This window comes from Cynara cardunculus (genome assembly GCF_001531365.2).
Source record: "Cynara cardunculus var. scolymus isolate 2C chromosome LG 16, CcrdV1, whole genome shotgun sequence".
Taxonomy (NCBI): domain Eukaryota; kingdom Viridiplantae; phylum Streptophyta; class Magnoliopsida; order Asterales; family Asteraceae; genus Cynara; species Cynara cardunculus.
The window spans coordinates 20,314,690-20,336,124 of NC_037543.1; the positions used below are offsets into that span (position 1 = coordinate 20,314,690).

The window sequence follows — 21,435 nt, forward strand, 5'->3', positions numbered from 1 at the left end:
AAATTTCATGCAAGCAAAACTTTGATTTGAATCCAGATGAACATGCGCACCTCCTTCTCTCAATCATTCATCATAATTTGAATTTCATCACAAATAGTATGAGCTAAGCATCCACGATACGCTGTACGCTACCTCATTTCGACAATATTCTTCATCTGCAACAACATCGGTACTTATTGAAGGAGAATGCCAAGAAACAACGAAGCCGATCGAGATTTGGAGGGAGAAAAACAGATATAAACTGGATACACACATAGTGGGGGGTTTTGATAATTTGAAACGGATAATCGGTAACCACTTGTTCTGGTCATTGAGTCGAAATTTTGATTTGCTCTGGTTTCTGAGATTGATTTGTGGTTACAGGGGATTTGAGTTCGATCAACGATGGGATTGATTTCTGGTATGTTTATGGGAGCTTTATTTGGGATTTCAATCATGGCGAGTTGGCGTTATATGATGAGGCGTCGAAGCAGAAATCGTGCTGCAAAGGTAATGGATGTATTGGTATAATTATTATTTTGTTATAGTCATTTGATCTGATGAACAATTTGGTTGTTTTTTACGTTGATTTTATGTGAAATTGGTTCATTAGAGATTTGTGTTCAGAATTGATTTGTTTTATATGGATCTAGTGATGTTAGGGTTTATACAAAGGGGCAACATGGTTGTAGTTATTTAGGTCTGGATTCAAGCAATTATAATCAAATTAATACTCCTTCCATTACCATGAAGATGAGAATTTCTGATTTGGGATTTCACGTTTTCATTGCTATGTTTCCTTTTAGCAAATTCTCAAGATTAAATTGTATATTTGTCCATTTGTCATTGTTACATATTACTAATGGTGTTGAATTTGGTCTAAAAGATTCTTCCCATTTTGTCAATGTTGAAGGGTATTTTAGACAAGTCGAACACTTCCGGTAAACTACATGCAAATGTATGTAAATGGAACCGAAGAAGTATATCATTCGAGGATAGAAGACTTGTGTGGATTAGTTGATGTGGTGATCATAGATGGTGTTAGGCTTGAAGTTTAGTATACAAATATGGTTTATTAAGGCTATAAATTAATTGGTGTTTTCTGTTCTTTTATCAACATGGACTTTTGAGTGATAAGATTTGGTACAATGTAAAAATTTGTAACTTAATTCAAAGATAGAAATAGATGTTTGAGATTGAACTTATTATGTTACAAATTCACTAAAGTTTACCTGTGCGGTGTAGCAGAATGTAAAATATAATTGTAAACCGAAAAATAAATTGTTTTAAATTTATCTTTTAGGAGTTTTTGTTTTTTCGAAATGGATCAGTTGTGAGATGAGGTTTCTAAAAATCTCAAATATTTTGTTGTTTATTTGGTTGACTGACCGTGTGGGAGGGGCAGTAGAGGTTTCTCAAAAGTCTAATTTAACAATTAGAAAATCGCAAAGTAGGAATATTTTAGAAAAGAAAGCTTTTGTATGTATTAATAATGTGTACTTAATGTTTTATAACTTGTATCCTTAGAATATTAGATTTTTTAAGAATAAAAACCTAAATGCTTTATAAGATAGTATAGATAATTAATATAGATGTTGTTATGCATTTAAAACAAATGCTTCTCTTGGTAGTATTTGTTACCAAGTCGAAGGTAATGAATGATATTTCAGTAACTTATAGAACAATTTAAGGAAAATTACCGGATGGAGGATCAAGAAGTCTTGCTCATGTGTCTTACCGGATCCTTTACTCATGCCTAAGCCGATACAAGAAAATACCCGAACATGTTGAGGATTTTTTGGATAACCGTGGGTGTCCAGATCAACTTGCACGCACCTCGGTTAATCCCATGGGACACTAAAGATAACAACTAGGAAAATCCGCATAGGAGAGTAAAACTGACGATATATAGGGAGGAGCCCCAAGATCTAGCCTTTATATGTTGAGGATGTTGTTGCTTCACTATCCGAGAATTCAAGGTGTTATGTGCCACACTACAATTTGGGAAATTTACACAAATTCCTTTTACATAATATCACTACTACAAGACGGGGGTCTTCGCAGAAGCGTCCGCTCTACTCTTTGGGGTATAGGTCAAGTCTGTTTACATCTCACCCTTTGTGGACCCCACTTCCGGGTGGGATATACCGGACTTGTTTGGTTTGGTTTACTTTTGGAGCTTTGGAGCATTTATCTTGATTTTGCAGCACCAAACTATCTTCATTGTGAGAAAAAAAAATGTTTCAGCTTTATTGAGATACTTTACTTTTTCCTCAGGCAGCGGACATAAAGCTCCTTGGATCGCTTGATAGAGAAGATCTAAAGAAACTTTGTGGTGATGACTTTCCTCAATGGATATCGTTCCCTGTTTATGAGCAGGTTAGAGCTTCATATATACATATATATATATATATAATATAGGTATATAGATAGATGTGTTTGAAGTATATATAATATTTATATAAGGCAAATACTAACACACACTCCTATTTTTTGTGAGATTTGAACCTTGATCTCCTGGGACACTAGGATTTACCGATAGCCCAGATACCGTTGTGCCAATGACCCTTTGGTAACTACATATCTATATTGGCCATCAAATAAAAGTTTTACAATGCGTTTCTATTTGTATACTCCCTCTCTTGAATCAAAATTGTAACAATTTCTCAAGAGGATTGCAACATTTTATTTTTTGGAAAATTTTGAAGTTACACATACCTACTTGTGAGTCAACATTAACACTTATTGATGGTATTGGTCCAGAAAATTCCCTTGTATATATTGTGGTGTTTGGATGTGTGTTCGGAGTGTACAAAATTCGGAACGGAACCGTAGAACCGGTCAACCTAGCCGGAACTGTACCAACCAAGGAGCAGAATGTTGTAATATAACAAAAGAATCGGTTACCTGTCTAGTCCCAACTGGATCTCTTTTTACTTTAATGAAATGACGGCGTTTAGGTAAGAAATTAGGTTTGAGTCACTAACTCAAACCAAGCCCAAGTCCCAATCTGGTTCTAAAGCGGTACCGAGCCGTTACTCAACCGGTACTATACAATCCAGTTCTTGGTTCTCATACTCTGCTTCTAATCCGACCCGACCCGGTTTTGTACTATTTGGAAAGGGATTATTACAGCCTAAGTACTCGGTAAAATCCTTGTTGGCTCTGGACTTTTAAGCAAACCACCTAGTGGGCCACTTTGTACGTGAATTTTGCCTCTCACATGATGATCTAGGAGTGGGATGGTGTGGGGCAGCTTGAGGGTTGCTAGTTAAAAAACCCTTTTGCAATAGTTCAATAATATTACATATATCTCAATAATCTGTTTTTAGAGCAACTCCTAACCTGCTTCTCCAAATCTGATTATATTGATCCTAAATAATTAGAAAATCATAATCGTAATCGGTTTTTGCCAAACACTCGAAACACATTAACACGACATCAAGCTGCAAGCTCAGAATAATTACTTCATACATTAGATTTAGAACGCATTTGAGGCATGTTTAAATACTAGTTAAACACCTTTATACGTTCACTTGGTTGGGTGACTTCATGCATGATATGAATTATATGATACTCAATTTTGAAAAGATTTTTCCAAGTTCTTGCTTAGCGATTTTCAAACTTCGGCTTCTCGAGGTTAAATTTTATTTATGGTAAACTAAAATGCTTGCCTTTATCAAGTTATGCAGAAGAACTCATTATCTCACTCAGCATTTAAACTAAATTATTACCCAGAAGCCCAAGGGAAGCATACAATATTGAATCACCAAAGAGTAGAGATGCACAGAGCCTAGGTTTTCAATGCTCGTTTTGATAAGCAAATAAGAAGTTGGGCTTTAACTGGGCCTTTAAAAAAATTGGCCTGATCGGACTTTAAGGGTTAGGACTGGGCTCGGGCTTGCTAGACCTGGGCTTTTTTGGGCTGGGCTGGGCTTGGGGATTGGTATTTTTGATATTTTTTGTGCATCTCTATTCTCTACCTAAGAGATCATTTCATGAATTTTGTCACCATAATACCACATTGTAGAATTCTAAAGTGTTGCATTCGTCTCACCTTCATAACTGAATATTTCAGGCGAAATGGCTGAACAAACAACTGAGCAAACTGTGGCCATATGTTGCAGAAGTAATATTTTCTACCTTTCTTACTCATTACCTATTTTTTTTGTTATTGGTTCTTTCTTTCACATAGCGCCATTCTGTTCGTTAGCTTTCTCTGCTTTTGCACCTTGTGTTTTTACTTAACTTTTCCATTCAACCTGTTTATTTCAAAAATACCATTTCTTGATATATTATGGATCTCCATAACCACTTTGTTGAAGAAACACTATGATTGAAGCCCTCACGCATCAATCATGTTTTTCAACCATCATCTTCCTGTACAAGTACTTTGTAAGCAATTTATCCGGTATGCACTCGTGCATAAAAACCAAGAAACAACTTCAATTCTTGTATGGACATGTGCATATAAGTACTTTGTAAGCAATTTATCCGGTATGCACACGTGCATAAAAACCAAGAAACAACTTCAATTCTTGTATGGACATGTGCATACCGTCCACATGAATGGTTACCAGGGTGTTCGTGTTCCTCGGTTTTTCATTTTTTTGGGGTTTTCCCCTTAACGTCCCTGTAAAGTAGTATGTGGATTAACATGGAAGCACACATTTTTCCAGTTGATTTAGGTTTATAGCTGAATGCTGCTGATGTAATACCATAAGCTTGCATTCTTAACGAGTGAATTCGTCTGTTCTGTTGAAGAGTACGTTTTGTTTAAGAATCATTAGTCAATTTCGTCGAAAATGTCTTTTCTGGAGTATTTTGCTAAGTGCTTATAACTTATTACCAAGTAAATTGTGCTTACTGGGTAAGAGATAATGTTGTTTACCAACACCTTCTGACCAAGAACTGTTGTTGACCGAGATGCTGACCCACTAAGAGTGGAGAGGCTTACTAACCCCATCAGCAGTGGTGTAAAGGACCAAAGATGGCATAACATGGTGCGTAAAATTTTCAACTCAAAACTGCAATAACACCATAAATTTCCGCTACAAAAGTTTGCAAAACTTTTGGTGCATACCCCTTGGCTTCATAGGTCCATCCATGTTGCTGGTTGAAAATTTTCTGTTGTCTATAGTGGTACGTAGATTTGTCTATTAGGCACACCGCAGGCTCCTTTAGTCACTGACTTGGTGCTATATTCAGTGCTGGACCCAGGATTTTTGCCAAGCGGATGCATCTTTAAGGTAGATCAAAGACCCGTAAGGTCGCCCAATGTGTTTTTAGCTGAATTCCACCATTTTGAAGGAATTTTAAAGTTTTTTGGTTGATTTTGAGGGATTTTTAAGTTTTTTGGTTGATTTCTAGGGACTTTTTTGTTTTTTTGGTTGATTTCAAGAGACTTTACCGTTTTCTAGTTCATTTCTAGGTACTTTTTTCTGTTTTTTGGTTGATGTTTGTTATATTTTCTAATATCCCGGAGCACCCCTCAAAGTTTAGCAGGTGTAGCATTCATGCCTCAAAAGAAATCTTACTTGCGAAAATAAGTTGAGCATGGTGCACTGGAGCCCGCTCGGATATACATAGGTCCGCCCCTGGCTATGAATAAATGTAACCAACTAGCTAATCAGACATGAGCCCCTCCTCGACCCCGTTCTGAGGAGGTGCCCCTTCTCCCGAAGTCACAGCCTCACGGGGCTATTTTGTCGCATATTGGGTTATGAGGTTATGGTCTTCTTGACTGAGTATAGTTGTGTACTTATGTCACATGTTACATTTGCAGGCCACTAGTATAATAATTAAAGAATCTGTGGAACCCATATTGGAAGAATACCGTCCATCGGGAATTTCGGCTTTAAAGTTCAGCAAACTGTCTCTCGGAAATGTAGCGCCAAAGATTGAAGGTATTATTTATCGGTATTACTGCCTCCGTCCAAAAATAGATGTCAATTTTACGACAGAGGGAGTAATGAATATCTCCATCTCATAATTAAGGGTATAATTGACACTTACTTCTGAAAGCGGACACTTATTTTGGACAAACTAAAATAGAAATGTAAACACTTATTTTAGGATGAAGTGAGTATTCATTCTATGTGAGGGTGGTATTTTAAATTGATCTCAGTTATAACAAAATATATGATGACACTAAAATCACCATTATTCTTGAGTTATAACGAGGCTTTCTTCTATTTGGTAGAGGTGTTATGCATTTTAAAAACCCTGTTAGAAGGTTATTCTTCTAAACAAGGGGGGACCTACATGAAATGATACGGTGGCATGGACCACCACTTCATGGTTTCATCAGATATGGAAAAAAATAACGAATCTGAAGGGTGTCGACGTATTGTTATGTTGGGTGCCACCATATAGTTTTTCAAACTGAAATGTTAGCACAAGACTTTAATGGCTGAGATGGTAAACGCTCATGCCTTTGTACAAAAGTCTTGGGTTCAAATCCCTAATTGTTGTCAAATTTGTTGTTTTTTAGCTTAAATTTGGTTTTATATACCTTTTGTGCTTTTAAAAATATGTGTAGACATGACTTAAACATGGATCTCTTCTATATAAGGACAAGAAACCAACCAACAAATCTATACTAATATTATGAAAAAAAAATATTTTTTTATAGACAAATTATGCCACCATTTGAAAAAAATTATGTGTCTGCCTCTGCTTCTAACTAACCCCGTAATATCATTGGTGCAAATGAGGGCTAATGAATGATGTTGGATATGCTTTAAACCAAATATGATTTTCACACATAATTTAGGTTTTTGTTATACCTGAAGACCGGGGTATTTTAGTAAATAAGTCAAATAGAGTAAACTATGGTACAAGTGTCTAATGCATTGATACATGCTTTAGGTAGTATAAATAAAGGCAGTGGGTGGTTGTAAACATTCAGTTGATGCCTAATACAGTTCTATATCCCTCAAATTAGTCCCGTGTTCAACAGGTTTCAAGTTACTTGATATGTGCAGGCATCCGCATTCAAAGCCTTAAGGAAGGTCAAATAACAATGGATATGGATTTCCGATGGGGTGGAAATCCAGATATTGTTTTAGGAGTCGACACAGGTGTTGCTTCGTTACCTATTCAGGTGGGCACATTTGATTCAATGATTATGATAGTGTGAAATCAATTTGCTAATTGAAGGTCATCTTGTTTTTTGTTCTTATATTGCCTACAGTTGAAGGATCTTCAAGTTTTTACTATTATCCGAGTTATTTTCCAACTTTGTGAGGAAATTCCTTGCATTTCCGCCGTTGTTGTGGCTTTACTCTCTGAGGTACATCTACGCATCTTTCAGTTTACTTGTGGTAATCCATACTGGGGTGCATTTGGTGTCTAGACATGACAACACAGTTGTCCAAAGTCTCGTAAGATGGAATTGGACAAGACAGATTAAATAAAATGACCAATTTACCCTAAATGAGTTGCTTACATATTTTATATATTTTGGTTAATTTATTAAGTTATGATAAAATAAATATCTTCTATAACAAAATATATCATTATAAAGTTTTTGTCAAGACTATAAAAATAATACCAAAATAAAAGTTTATGTAGTTTTCAATTTTTATTTTATATCTTTTCTATATTATTATTAAAGGGAAAATGCGCGAATTAGCAACCTACTTTTACAAATTTTCTTATTATAGCATTGTACTTTCAGTTTTTCTTCTTACAACAATGTACTTTCAGTTTTCTTATTACAGCAATGTACTTTCAAAATATTTTTTATTATGGCATCGTACTTTCAAAAATTTACCCGTTATAGCATCAGGTAACCTTTTAAATTAAATTTATTCATTATACCACGTTTCTTTGCCACCTCATCGTCCATGTAGGCCGTCCACATGTACGATATTGCTGACATGACATTTCATATTATAACATTGTACTTTCAAAATTACTTCATTATAACATCATCAATTTCTATTATAGCATTATACTTTTAATTTTAATATTTTTATCATTTAAACATAGTAAATTTAAGCAAATATGTTTACTAAAAATTATAATATCATAAATTAAATATGTTTACAAAAAGATCACTATTTCATGAATAAAAAATATTCATAAAAAATGATGTCTGAATTGTATACATGTTTAATTTATGATATTATAATTTTTATTTGTGAAATAGTAATCTTTTGTAAACATGTTTAATTTCTGATATTATAATTTTTGTTAAACACATTTGATTAAATTTACAATGTTTAAATGATAAAAAGATTAAAATTAAAAGTACAATGTTGTAATAGAATTTGGTGATGTTATAATAAAATAATTTTGGAAGTACAATGCTATAATATAAATGTCATGTCAGCACTATCGTACATGTAGGCAACCTACGTGGACGATGAGGTGGTAAAGAAACCTGGTATAATGAGTAAACTTAATTCAAAAGGTTACTCATTGCTATAATGGATAAATTTTTACGATGTCCTAATAAAAAAATATTTTGAAAATACATTATTGTAATAAGAAATATTTGAAAGTACAATGACATATTAAAAAAAAAGTAAAATTAGGTTGTTATTACGTGCATTTTGCCTTTTAATAAATTACATAAATTAATCAAAATATAAAAATTGTATAAAAATAATATATTGAGAATAGTAACATGAAAGTTTAAAGAGCATAAAATACAATAAAGAATGAATAAAATATAAAGAGAGAGGTGTATTTGATGTTTTAGAAAAGAACTATGTTTTATTTTGAGTTTATATTGGTAAAATATATGTTTGTTCCACTTTATTCCATGCTGCGGGGGTGTAACACATCTGTTCTATATAAAAGTCATGCCAAACATGGAACAATGATCACATTATTGTCCTGTCTAGCGTACCAAACACACCCCTAGAGAGGATAGATTGTTTGATCTTGAAATATTGTATTTTCAAGGAGGGGCCTTATATTCACAGTTCTTCTTCTTAATATTTATATACGGCAAATGCTCTCACACACTCCTCACTTTTGGTGAGGCTTGAACCTCCTTCGCCCTCTGCCCTCTAGGGCTCCAGGGAGGCTAGGCGAGCTACTGCTTGGTCAATGACCCTTTGGCACACAATTCTTATCACATTCGAACCTTTATGACCCTCGAAGGCTGGAACATCGAATTTTGTGGTGATCGAGAAAAATAAATTCTATTAATTGTAGTCATGATGATGGTCGGACATTTCTATATGGAGTGATTGACTTTATTAAACATCGTATTTGGCTTTTGATTGCAAACTAACCACCATTCTTGTGAAAATGTTAAGAGTAACACTATTGTTAGTAAGATTGAGCCATCATGAACAATGTGGAAAAGTAAACGGCCTGTTGTTTTTTTGTTTGCACTTTTAGGAAAACGATGGTCTATTTGCAACATAAAGCTAAATAAGACGATATGAAAAGGAAATAGGTTGTTTTTGGGTAAAATGCCAAATTACATGAAGTTATAATGTATGTTGGTCTGATTCCTATTAAATGCAACGTAATTTCAGAACATTCATTTTGATACTTCAGATATGATATCTCAAACATTTAGACCTAGATGTGTGACATAAAATAGGAATCAGACCTAAGTATGGCGCATTTTTATGCAATCTCATACGTAAAACAGGTATCTACATGTTTGAGATGTCACATCTGGCACACCAAAATGAAGGTTTAGAAAGTATTTTATACTAAATAGGAATCAGATCTAAGTGCGTTTTCATGCAATCCCATATGTAAATCAGGTATCTACATGTTCAGATGTCACATGAGATACCAAAATAAAAGGTTTAGAGAGTATGTTATACGAAATAGGAATCATATCAAAGTACGTTGATTTTCATGCAACATGTATGTTTGTTTTTGGTCAATTAATATGAAATTACCGTATTTTGGTATCAGCCAAAGCCGAGATTCGATTATACGGTCAAGGCCATTGGCGGAAGTTTAACAGCCATTCCTGGACTATCAGATATGATTGAAGTAAGTTTTCTTACAATGAAAGAAAAAATTTAGAATGATTTAAGCATCCTAACTAATATGCTTGTTGATTTGTGTAGGATACTGTAACCTCAATTATTACCGATATGCTTCAATGGCCGCATAGGATCGTTGTTCCCCTTGGTGGTACACCTGTCGATACGAGGTAACAACGATGATGTTAATTTGGTATCATATGTGCTATTAATCTTCTTTTTCGTAATAACTACAGAGTGATAACTAGCAAATGGGTTTGAACTTAAATCACATTATAAACAAAAACATTCTAAAAAATTACGAGCGGTTTTTTTCAAACTATCATATTTGGGTTTTTGTTGTGAACAACTCACCATTCTTTTTTTTTTTGTTAACCATGGGCATCTGGGTTTGCTTGCACGCACCTCGACTGATCCCAGGGACGGTGAACAACCATAGCCTTGTAGCCTTACAGGACTCGAACCGGTGACTTCTAAGTAGATTCCCCAAAGAAAATCATCGTTCTTGCAAAATGCAAAAACAACACCACAGTTTGTAAATGTGCAAGATTTTGGTCGGACGATTCTGGTAAGCAAGAATAGACTGGACTAGCGAGAATGAGACAGGTAGGTGAAAGAACTTTGGAAGGTTTTAGGATTTTAATTTGACATGGGTAGTTTAGTAATCTACCAATTTTGTCTCATCTCCTTGTTTTGTTCCACCTAGTTTGGTGGGACCAAAAAATGCATTTTTGTCCACTCAGGTCCTTTCGTGTTCCGGTATGACGTCCTACATGGACAAGTTTTTGTATTGTCCAGTCCCACATTACCAAACGCACCTCGGAACTTTGAAATTAACAATCATAAGAACTTGTTAGATAAATACCAAATTCATAGAAGTTTGGTTTAGATTTCAATTTCAATATCAAAACTACTATGATTCTGAAAGTTAACTCTTAATTTTAGTGATATATTGTTGCTATATTGTGCAGTGATCTGGAGCTTAAACCACAAGGGAAGCTCACATTTACAATTGTGAAGGCAAATAATTTGAAGAATATGGAAATGATGGGAAAGTCCGATCCTTATGCTGTTGCATTCGTTCGGCCACTAGAAAAGTTCAGAACACAAGTCATCGAAAACAATTTGAATCCCGTTTGGAATGAAACATTTCATCTCAGTGTAGAAGACAAAGATACCCAATTTGCCGTAGTCGAGGTTTGATCCATACTTTTCCCCTTGTTCGTTTTCTTACCCAATATAAATGCAACAACTCTCTTTTTGAGGTGTCCCAAAATAAATGCAACATTCTTTTTTTAGCAAAGTTTTAACCGAACTTTACATCAATTGTCATTAACAATCTTAGATAAATAATGATATGTAAGAATATGTGGAACCCTATCAGATTACTCTCCAAGAGATTTGTTGAGGAGAGGAGGGTTCTATCATCTATTGAAATAGAAAGGTCCAAGTCTAGCCAATTTGGAACTCTAACAACCCCTCTAACGGAGGCTAGACGAGCATGTATGCCCCGGTGGTAGACCTCGACTCTTATACCATGTGAAAATATGTGGACCCCCCCCCCCCCCTTAGATTACGCTCCAAAAGAGCCGTTGAGGAGACAAGAAGAGGGAGGTTCCAACATATATTGAAGTAGAAATGTTTAGGTCTAGCCAATATGGAACTCTAACAACCCCCTCCCCTCAGTGGAGGCTAGACGGACAGAGATGTCTCAAAGGTAGACCTTGGCTCTAATACCATGTGAAATGAAAATATGTGGGTTCTCATCAAATTACTCTCTGAAAGAGCCCTTGAGGAGAGAAGGAAAATTCCAACATATATTGAAGTAGAAACGTCAAGTCTACCGGATGTGGGACTCTTAACATGATACCTTTGTCTTTTGTTCCACAAGATTCGTGTTATTTTGCATTAGATGTATGAGTCATATTAAGAGCATCTCCAACAGCTATGCTAAAATATAGATTTTAGAGAATTAGCGTACATTTTTGCTACAACAGTTATGTTATAATGTATGCTAAAATAGAGAAAACAAGAGAAAGAGGGTAGAAATCTCCAAATTTGGATAAATCTCTAAAACTCCATACTTAGGATAGAGAAATAATATTTTATTAAATGTATTAACTATTTTAATAATATAGTTAATGATAGAATTCCTAAAATAGAGTAGCTGTTGGAGTTGGGTGTATTTTTTTAGAGATCTTAATTTTCGATACTCTATTTTAGAAAAAAGTATAGTATAGTTGTTGGAGATGCTCTAACTTATAAGTTATGTGTATGTTGCATCTTTTTTTCCAAACTAATGGGCTCAAATAACCAATCTTCATCTTGTTGCCATCCTATCTTGATACCATTCATAGAAAAAAAGCTCTAAATATGCAAAGACCTTTTTATCATATTTAATCATATAATGTGTAAATACGAACAGGTTTTTGATGAAGATATTGGAGCCGACCAACGATTGGGCATAGCAAAATTACCGTTGGTTGATCTTCAACCTGAAATTGAGAAAGAAATTCAGTTGAGACTACAACCTTCACTTGATACGGTCAAGGTCAAAGATAAGAAGGATAGAGGAACTATAACAATCAAGGTATGAAAACATGTTGATTTTTTCCTCCCTTCATGCCCCATAGTTACAGAAACATTTTCTCTACTCTTTTGGGTAGAGGTCAGGTTTGTATTTATCCCACCCCCATACCCCACCTTCACATGGGGTATACTAGACCCGTTTGGTTTGGTTTATGCTCCATAGTTAAGGAAACAATCTTTTACTCCTTGGGTAGAGAAATGGTTGTGTACATCCTACCCTCCTTCGACCCCCAACTTCGTGTGGGATATTAAGTTTGTTTGATTTATTATTTATACTCCATAGCTCTCTTTTACAAGGTTGGGTTCATGTGAGACTAGCTTATTTTCGTGAGACCCGCTTATTTTCATGAGACCCTGCAAAGTGATCCCCGAAAACTGTCACCCTCTGACCAACTCAAAATTAGAGTAACAAAAAATAGTAATAAGTTCATTTTATTTGCCTTATTTGGTACCTTTAGTACAATCTTAGACAAAGAGCAAGGAGGATATGAAGCACTGCTGGGTAGACCATGGCTCCAACCTGGTGGTTCATAACTAGGCTAGGTATTTCACTTCATATAGCAATTAATGGCATTCTCTAGCATTATAATGGTAGGCCCAGCTAACTAAGGGACATACCAAAGATTGGGACCTGAAGTGGTAGAACAAAAAACTGCCAAATAAAATGCGTCCCAAGCCGAAATATCACAAGTACCACCTCGTCCTAGGCCATAGCACTGAAAACTATAACCGAAATCTTTTTTATCTGGCATTAACTTGGAACCACGAGCATCTAACGCACCTTTTACTAAGATCCACGTAGTTGTATGTAAACCCAGAGCAATAGCATGATGAACCAAAAAGTCTTCGAGCAACAATTCGGGTGGCTTTGAAATACCTCCGTAAGCCATGTGAAAGGAGTTTGCCCTACTAAAACAGCTATGAAACAAACAAAAAGGTGTGTAGCACGCATTTGACTAAAAACATGGAAAGTCAAGGCTCTGGGCAATGAGTTGGGGAGCCTGTTTTTCCCCTTCCTTCTTTGTTTTTCCCCTTACCTTTGCCTGGAATGGCCAACCATTAATTCTTTGAAGTTTTTAAGACCTTCACTTTTGAGTTCTTCTTATTCAATCAATATTATCTCGTTCATGCTCCTCACCTGAGAAGCATTTCACACTGGCCTCCTAGGGGACACTTGGCAACTCACTCGTGGGACATGAAACCTCCAAATTCCTAGCTTTAGCTTACGACTATCAAAAGGAAGGCGATAGGGAAAGGCACTGCTAGATCCCCTCATCTTATAAGGGGATAGGAGTGAAAGAATCATTATAAAACTATGAGGTTCCCCCAACTTAAAAGTAACAAGGCCTCGGTCCCTGATAGGTATCACGAAGCCTTTCTTTCATTCATCAATAGGGCCAAGGTCGATATATAAGCCAAGGGTCATAGTCACCGGCAGTCGGTTGTGTCTAAATGCATGGCTAAACCCCAGTTCCTGTAGAAGATAGGTTAGTGCCCCTTTCCTTGCCGCCAAACCACTAGGAGAGTCAGCAAGCTATAGCTTGCTCGTACCAGGAGACCGCAAAATAACACTAAAACTTCACAACAAAACACTGGAAGGTACAAAAAATATTAAACATTCACAACAAAAACACTATGAAGGTTTACCTTCACAGTGTTCTGCTGTGAAGTTTCACTGTTATTTATGTGGTCTCATGGGGCTCATGAAAACAGCCTGCGGGGTTGGGTTCACGTGAGACCGACATGTTTTCATGAGACCCATGAAACCACATTTTTACACTTGAAATTTCACAACAAAACATTGTGAAGGTTAAAAAAAATCCCACCTTCACAACAAAAACATTGTGAAGGTTACCTTCACATTGTTTTACTATGAAGTTTGAAGTATAAAAAGGTAGTCTCACACGTCTCACGAGAACAGGCTAGTCTCACATGATCCCAAGTTCTCTTTTATATTGTATTTGTAGCCTTGTCTTATGAGCTCCAAAAAATACTATGTGCCTCCAATCAAAATTACAACATTTCAGTGGAACACGGGTACATAGTTTAAGATAGTGTTTGACGATTCGTTAGCTGCCCTAAATGACCTTTGAAGGTGACAACACACGGGATTTCTTTGGATTCAAATTCATATAATCAGTTCTTGTTTAAGTTTGGTACTACAAAAATAACTAATTCTTAGTTAAGTTGCTAAAAGAGTAATGTTGTAATTTTCATGAGATGGAAGAAGTACTATGTCATCTCAAGTTTGACTGAATACTCCCTCCAACCCATGAAATTCCAGTTATTACTAGGCATTAATGGTTGCGTTTTGTATATGAGAATGGACAGGGCAAAACTAAATGTCCCACGTTTGGCGAGACATAAGACATAACAAAAACTCATTGTTCCACTTTTGGTGCGATATGGGACAAAGGACAAGAACTGGAACTAGGACTGGGTGGGACAAAAAAGATTTTCTTGTTCCACCAAATAGGTGGAAGTGTGGAACACAAATCACAAGGATGGGACAAAAACTAAAAAAGTATCAATCTACCCTTATTTGATATAACTCAGATAGATACTATTAGTGTTTTTGGTAATGATTACAATGGGAAAATAGTAAGTTGTTTTTAGTTTAGAAGTTGCAAGGAAAACGATGTTGCAATTTTCATGAGGTAAGAGGAGCATTGTTATATGACCTGTATATCATATGTATAGCATATGTCTATGTATATTCATAAAATTGTGATTTAAGGACCAAATGGCATTTGACTTATCAATATCTGAACCTTTCGCCTTCCAAAGAGGTCAAGGGTTGGACCTCACCAAAGATGAGGAAGGTGTCTGAGTTTGTTTCACCTGTAAACCTAGTTGGATCACTCATGACTCAGTGGCTAGGCATTCTAGCCAATGGGTCATCTGGTTTTCTACATTTTAGTAACAATAAGGTTTGTTTTTTTAAACAAGTAAATTCTTAAATAGGTGACAACTGGTTGGACTGTTGTGTCCTCAAGGGCATGTTTTTAGACATTGATTTGAACTTTTTTTGAATATGTAGGTCAAGTATCATCACTTCACCAAAGAAGAACAAGATGCAGCCTTAGCGGAAGAGAAGAAGATGCTTGAAGAGAAAGAGAAACAAAGAGATGAAGGCAAGATTAATAGTACCATGGACGCCGTTCATGATTCTACACACGTGGAGGGATGACTTGGTGAAAATTTCCCACTTGTCCACATAGTTCATCACACCATGTTCACGTATAAGATTTGAACTCGTAACCTTAAATCCTCCAGAGGAGATCATAACCACTTGGACAAGTCCAACTTCATTGCGTTTTTTTCACTTTTGTTTCATTTGGGGGTTTATCAGTAAATTGATGACATGTAAATCTTGAGGCTTAGTTATGTTATTTGATTTAGGGTTCGAATCCAACACCATCCACCTGCCTCTGCCTCTGAGGGACACTGCAATTTTCCTCCCCATAGATTTGGGACCGGTGAGATGTGGACGCTCTAGTCGGTGGCGTATACACTATTTGTTAGTTTGAATATTGATGGAGATTATGCATCCTCATAAATGAAATTTATTTCGTCATGTTGTTCTTTCTTGGTCTACCGTTGATCTTGTGTATACTCTTATTATAACATATATGTTTTTAGGATGTTTCTTATCGGTTGTGACATTTTTATATTTGTCTATCATAATCGTTTGCACCGTGTGGTTTTGGTCGGGATTATAAAAAGTAAAAACATATAATGTGAATTATAATATTTTTGAATGAACCGTCTTCGATCCACCAGAGGGTTAAAATAGTAATTTTTTGTCAATTTGTTCTTGGTGTTTACTAGCAGAACACATGGTAAACTTCAATAAGCTATTATTTCAGCCAAAGCCTCTTAGGGGTTGTTTACCAAACTCTTACCCGGGTAAGTGTTTACCGGGAAAATTCAACACTATCACTTACTTACCGGGTAAGATTTTGGTTCACCAAAATGGTATCATATGCACCAATTTACCCGGTAAGCACCAACTGTGGTAAGAGTCGTCGCCCTCACTTACCGGGTAAAACTGTCGATTCTTGGTCTTTGCCATATGCATCCGATAAGGTAATGTGACTTGGTAAGCGCCTACCAGAGTAAGTATTTGTTAAACAGCCCCTTACTCCAATAGTCATTTTAGACATAGCCTTTTACTTCAATAAAAATCTCTTACACTATAAGCACTTACCCAATTCCTTTTTTTAGTAAACAACCTTCTAAGGCCAAACACCAAACATGGCATAAAGCAATGTTACCCTTATAGCGTCATCTTGGCCACAAGTCTAGTACCACAGTACGCAATTTCCTTCGTTTCACCAATAATCCAATCCAACCCGATTATAACAAATCTCGTTTTTAGACTACATGATAACTCGTTTATTAGTAATTCGAGTATAAAGCGTATGACGAAGAAATGAATTTGCATATAACAACATAATATTACAATTAACAAAGGGTTTTTGGTCTAACGGTATCGTAATCTTTGGTCTCCTAAGAGGTTAGGGATTTATAACAAAAAGAAGTCTAGATTACCATAGAGGCATAGATGTTTCCGAAAAGATCGTAAAAGGTCATTTAGGGAAATGACCTTAAATGTTTTCATTAAATTCATCACCACCTTATCTGCTAAAGAAAAAATAGCTTTATACTCACGAGATGGTCATGGATTTAATTAAAATCTCATTTAAGGTTATATATACCTAAATGTTTAACATTAAGGCATGGCATTCGAAGTTTTTATGACATAACATTAAGATATGTAACCTTAAATAAGATTTTAATTAAATTCATGACCTTCTGAACTGTTAAAAATGGTTTCATACTCATCAGAAGGTCATACATTTAATTAAAATCTCATTTACGGTTACATTACTAAATATACGATCACATGAAAGTCATTGAGCTAAAAAAGAAATTAGGTCCTCATCTTGATTAAAAACTTATTTAAGGCGATTTAATCAAATAGGGGTGATCAAAAACTCAACCAACTCGATCAACTCAACGCAAAATAACTCAACCCGATGTCTAATCGAGTTGTAAAATTTTCAAACCGTAGGTAATGGGTTGATATTGGGTTGCTATTATTTGAATCTAACAATTACACTATCACATACACTATTCATATACACATCTTTTCAATCTACTCACATCTCTATATAACTCATTCGTATATATGTTCAATAACTGTGGAACATATATACGTAAATCGAGAAAATTAACTGAATGTGATATACGTAAATCGAGAAAATTAATTGAATGTGATATACGTAAAAAGTATAGATAAGTTGTATCAAATGGTTGATGATGAAAAAAAAATATGAGTAGAGAAATAACATATTGAATGTTAGAAGAATATTTTAATGTACCAAAGTATCAACCCGACCAACCTATACGGGTTGGGTTGGGTTGCACTTTCGTTTGGGTTAGGTTGGGTTAAGATTTTTCAAACCGCAAGCATTGGGTTGGGTTGTTCAAATGTCTTCAACCCGATCAACCCAACCCATAAACACCCCTATATTCAAATGACCCGAAAAATAGGGAAATTGACTGAAATAAGCCAATTCTGTCAATCTCTCCCTTTTTAATCATTTCCATACCTCTTTTCATTTTTTAGCCAATCTTTACGAATATGTCTTATGCATCTAGGGAAAAAATTATTCATATACGTAAGGATTCTTACACAAAAATTTGAATCCTAACACGAATCTTTTTCCTCTTTTTTTAATATGAAGATCGAGTTTACACAAAGGCGTAAGACATTTGCATAAACTTCGGGTAAAATGGAAATTCAATTGAAAAATGACTAAAAAGTGAAGTTGATCGGGAAGACGGGCTATTTTGGTCAATTTCCCGAAACATATTAGTTTGTAAAAATGATTTCAAGGTCAATTACGTAACGATCCCCCGAATTCCGAGCCATTTAATGCAATTTATTTTTTAGATTTTTTTCTTGAAGACATGGTAAAACCTTTTGATCAAAATATGCTCAAACTTATATGGTGTCAAACTCCCCAAATTCCCAACAATTTAGCACAACCCTTCACAAACTTGGATCAATCAAACCAACATTCTCGAACCAAATTTGCAATCATTATATACCAAAAAAACCCAAATTTAGATCTTTAGAACTCTAAAATATGTTCTTGATTTCATCTAAATAGCAAAGAAAATGTCAAAATTTGATCCATATGAACACCTTAAGGTTTTAAAGAATGAAGATGGAACACTTACCCGTCTTGTTCAATTCCCCCAAATTCCGGCCACTGGAGACGCCGACCCCGTTCCCGGCCAGACGGTGGTCAGCAAAGATGTCACCCTAGACGCCACAAAGAAGACATGGTTACGCATCCACCGGCCGGCCAAAATTCCGTCAAACGACAACAAAATCGCACGGCTTCCGTTAGTGATTTACTTCCACGCCGGTGGTTGGATACTTTTCAGTGTATCGGATGCCCTAAATCATGAAGCCATGAACAAACTCTCCGACGAGATCCCAGCCATCATCGTCGCCGTCAACTTCCGGCTAGCACCGGAGACCAGGCTTCCAGGTCAATACGACGATGCCATGGACGCCATCAATTGGATCAAAAAACAAGCCACAGATCCAAACGGGGATCCATGGATCAAACAGTACGCAGATTTTTCTAGGGTTTTCATGTACGGTACTTCATGTGGCGCCAATATCGTATTGAACACGGCTCTACGAGTTATCGATCACGACATATCGCCGGTAACAATCGCCGGAATCATACTGTGCCAGCCGTTCATCGGAGGGAAAAAACGAACCAAATCGGAGCTAAAATTGGCGGCAGATGTGTTTTTTCCGTTGCCGGTGATCGATGTACTGTGGGAACTTGCTTTACCAAAAGGAACAGATCGAGATCACAGATTTTGCAATCCATTAGGAGATGAACAAGTGAAGGAGAAGATGAAGAAATTGGGCAGATGTTTGGTTATCGGATTTGGAGGAGATCCATTGATCGATCGGCAACAAGATCTGGTGCAATTGTTGGTGATGCAAGGGGTAATGGTGGAAGCTCGATTTGATGATGTAGGGTTTCATGGGATTGAAATGATTGATCCAAGACGGGCGTCCGCCATTCGTAATTTTGTGAAGGAATTCATTGTCTGAATTTGAATATGATTTTCTTTAGAGTAAATTACGTTTTTAGTCCTTGTAGTTTGTTGAAATTTTCTATTTTCACCCCTGTGGTTTTGAAATTGTGATTTTCATACGTATGATTTATAATTTATTATTATTTTCATCTTTATGATTTAAACTTTATTGTGTTTTTCATCCCTGTTATTTACAATTCATTGTTATTTTACTTAAAAGTTAAAAGTAGTAGTTAGTCTTACGGGTCGTTTATCAAACATTTATCCGGTAAATGCTTACCGGTAAAATTTAACACTATTATGTACTTGTCAGGTAAAATTTTAGTCCACCAAAACGACATAGTATACAATAATTTATCTACTAAGAGTTTACCGTGGTAAGAGTCGTCGTCCTCACTTACCGGGTAAGACTTTTGATCATTGTCTCGCTCTTACCGGGTAAGATTTTTGGTCCTTACTATATTCATCCAGTGAGGTAATGTTACTTGGTAAACGCGTACCCGGGTAAGCATTTGGTAAACGCCCCCTTAGTGACGAAAATAGAAATAAATTGCAAATCATAGGGACTAAAACCGCAATTTTAAACCATAAGGACGAAAATGTAATTTAGTCTAGTTTGTTACTTACTTTTTTTTTTTTTTTTCGAGTTGCGATTATGTGATGACGGGCACGAGATTTGTAATTTGTTTCGTATATTATTGCTTTGTGATTTATCCGTTGAATCATCTCTATAGTCTTTACAGTTAGAGATGCAAAAATTGATTGAACAAACTGATATGGTTGGCTGGTTATAGACTGGTGGTGGTGGAAGTTGTTGGCGATGGCTGATGGTGGCGTTAATGATGATGGTGGTGGTGATGATGATGGGTGGTTGTGACTAGTATAACGAACACCATATTAGGTTTATACCGGATGAGGATAAATTGATAGTTTCTTAGTTATCAGCATCCTTGTCTCATCTTATACCACGTGTTTTGGTAGAAGAGTAAACTACAAATTTGATCTCTGTGGTCCGTAAAGATTAACACTTTTCGTCCCTACAATTTCAAAATTTTATGATGGTCGTCGTTGTTTACAAAAACTTTCGGATTTGATCCCTTCCTCTAACGGTTGTTAAAATTTTCCGTTAAATAAGAAACATATTCGTCCGTTTATCGATTTTTTTTGTCTTTTATCCAATCAAAATCGATTTTATTATTTTGGTCCTTGTGGATTTTGATTGGGTAAAAGGCAAAAAAATCGATTAAATGACAAAACAAAACCCCTTATTTAACATAATTTTTTAATGGCCGTAGAGGGAGGGGCCAAATACAAACATTTTTTAAAACTATGATGGTCATTTTGTAATTTTAAAACTCAGGGACACAAAGTGTTACTTTTGATCCACATGGACCAAGTTTGTGTCTAATCTAGTCCCACCAGTCCTTGTCTCATGTCGCTCCAAACGTGAACGTTGAGTTTTTGTCATGTCTCATGTCGTGTCAAACGTGGAACACCGAGTTTTATCCAGTCCTATTATGTTATGTCCCATGTACTGACCGCAATTTTAAGGATTAACAGGGTCGATGAAAGAACAAATTGACAGATTCAGACGTCTGAAACGCTTCCGTAAAAGCAACAAAAAGTTTTGTGAAGACTTGTGCAAATGCGATGAAAGCAAATTTTAATGAAAAACAAAATAAAGTAAGTTCGAATTGGAAATTATAAGACAAACCTGAGTTAGTTTAAACGACCTTCTAAAATGTCTACATCATCATCCTGT

General features: G+C 35.8%; 2 protein-coding genes across 2 annotated transcripts; both read left to right on the forward strand.

Moving 5' to 3' along the window:
- The first annotated feature begins 384 nt into the window (after positions 1-384).
- Positions 385-15,726, forward strand: LOC112529096 (synaptotagmin-5-like). Its single transcript, XM_025140172.1, has 11 exons — positions 385-489; positions 2,257-2,358; positions 4,058-4,108; positions 5,765-5,885; positions 6,966-7,084; positions 7,175-7,273; positions 9,874-9,954; positions 10,032-10,117; positions 10,919-11,144; positions 12,373-12,537; positions 15,577-15,726. The coding sequence occupies exons 1-11, from the start codon at positions 385-387 to the stop codon at positions 15,724-15,726; spliced, it is 1,305 nt and encodes a 434-aa protein (XP_024995940.1).
- A 2,612-nt stretch (positions 15,727-18,338) lies between these two features.
- LOC112529415 (probable carboxylesterase 9) lies at positions 18,339-19,755 on the forward strand. Its single transcript, XM_025140686.1, has one exon. It carries the CDS (start codon positions 18,727-18,729, stop codon positions 19,687-19,689), a length of 963 nt encoding a protein of 320 aa, XP_024996454.1. The 5' UTR covers positions 18,339-18,726; the 3' UTR covers positions 19,690-19,755.
- Positions 19,756-21,435: the final 1,680 nt, after the last annotated feature.

What these genes read in the sequence shown, in the direction of transcription:
- LOC112529415 (XM_025140686.1), top strand. Translation starts at nt 18,727, where the DNA reads ATGTCAAAATTTGATCCATATGAACACCTTAAGGTTTTAAAGAATGAA.
- LOC112529096 (XM_025140172.1), top strand. Translation starts at nt 385, where the DNA reads ATGGGATTGATTTCTGGTATGTTTATGGGAGCTTTATTTGGGATTTCA. An exon ending in GCAGAAATCGTGCTGCAAAG is followed by an intron (nt 490 to 2,256) that starts GTAATGGATGTA and finishes CTTTTTCCTCAG; the next exon opens with GCAGCGGACATAAAGCTCCT. An exon ending in TTGTGGCTTTACTCTCTGAG is followed by an intron (nt 7,274 to 9,873) that starts GTACATCTACGC and finishes TTTTGGTATCAG; the next exon opens with CCAAAGCCGAGATTCGATTA.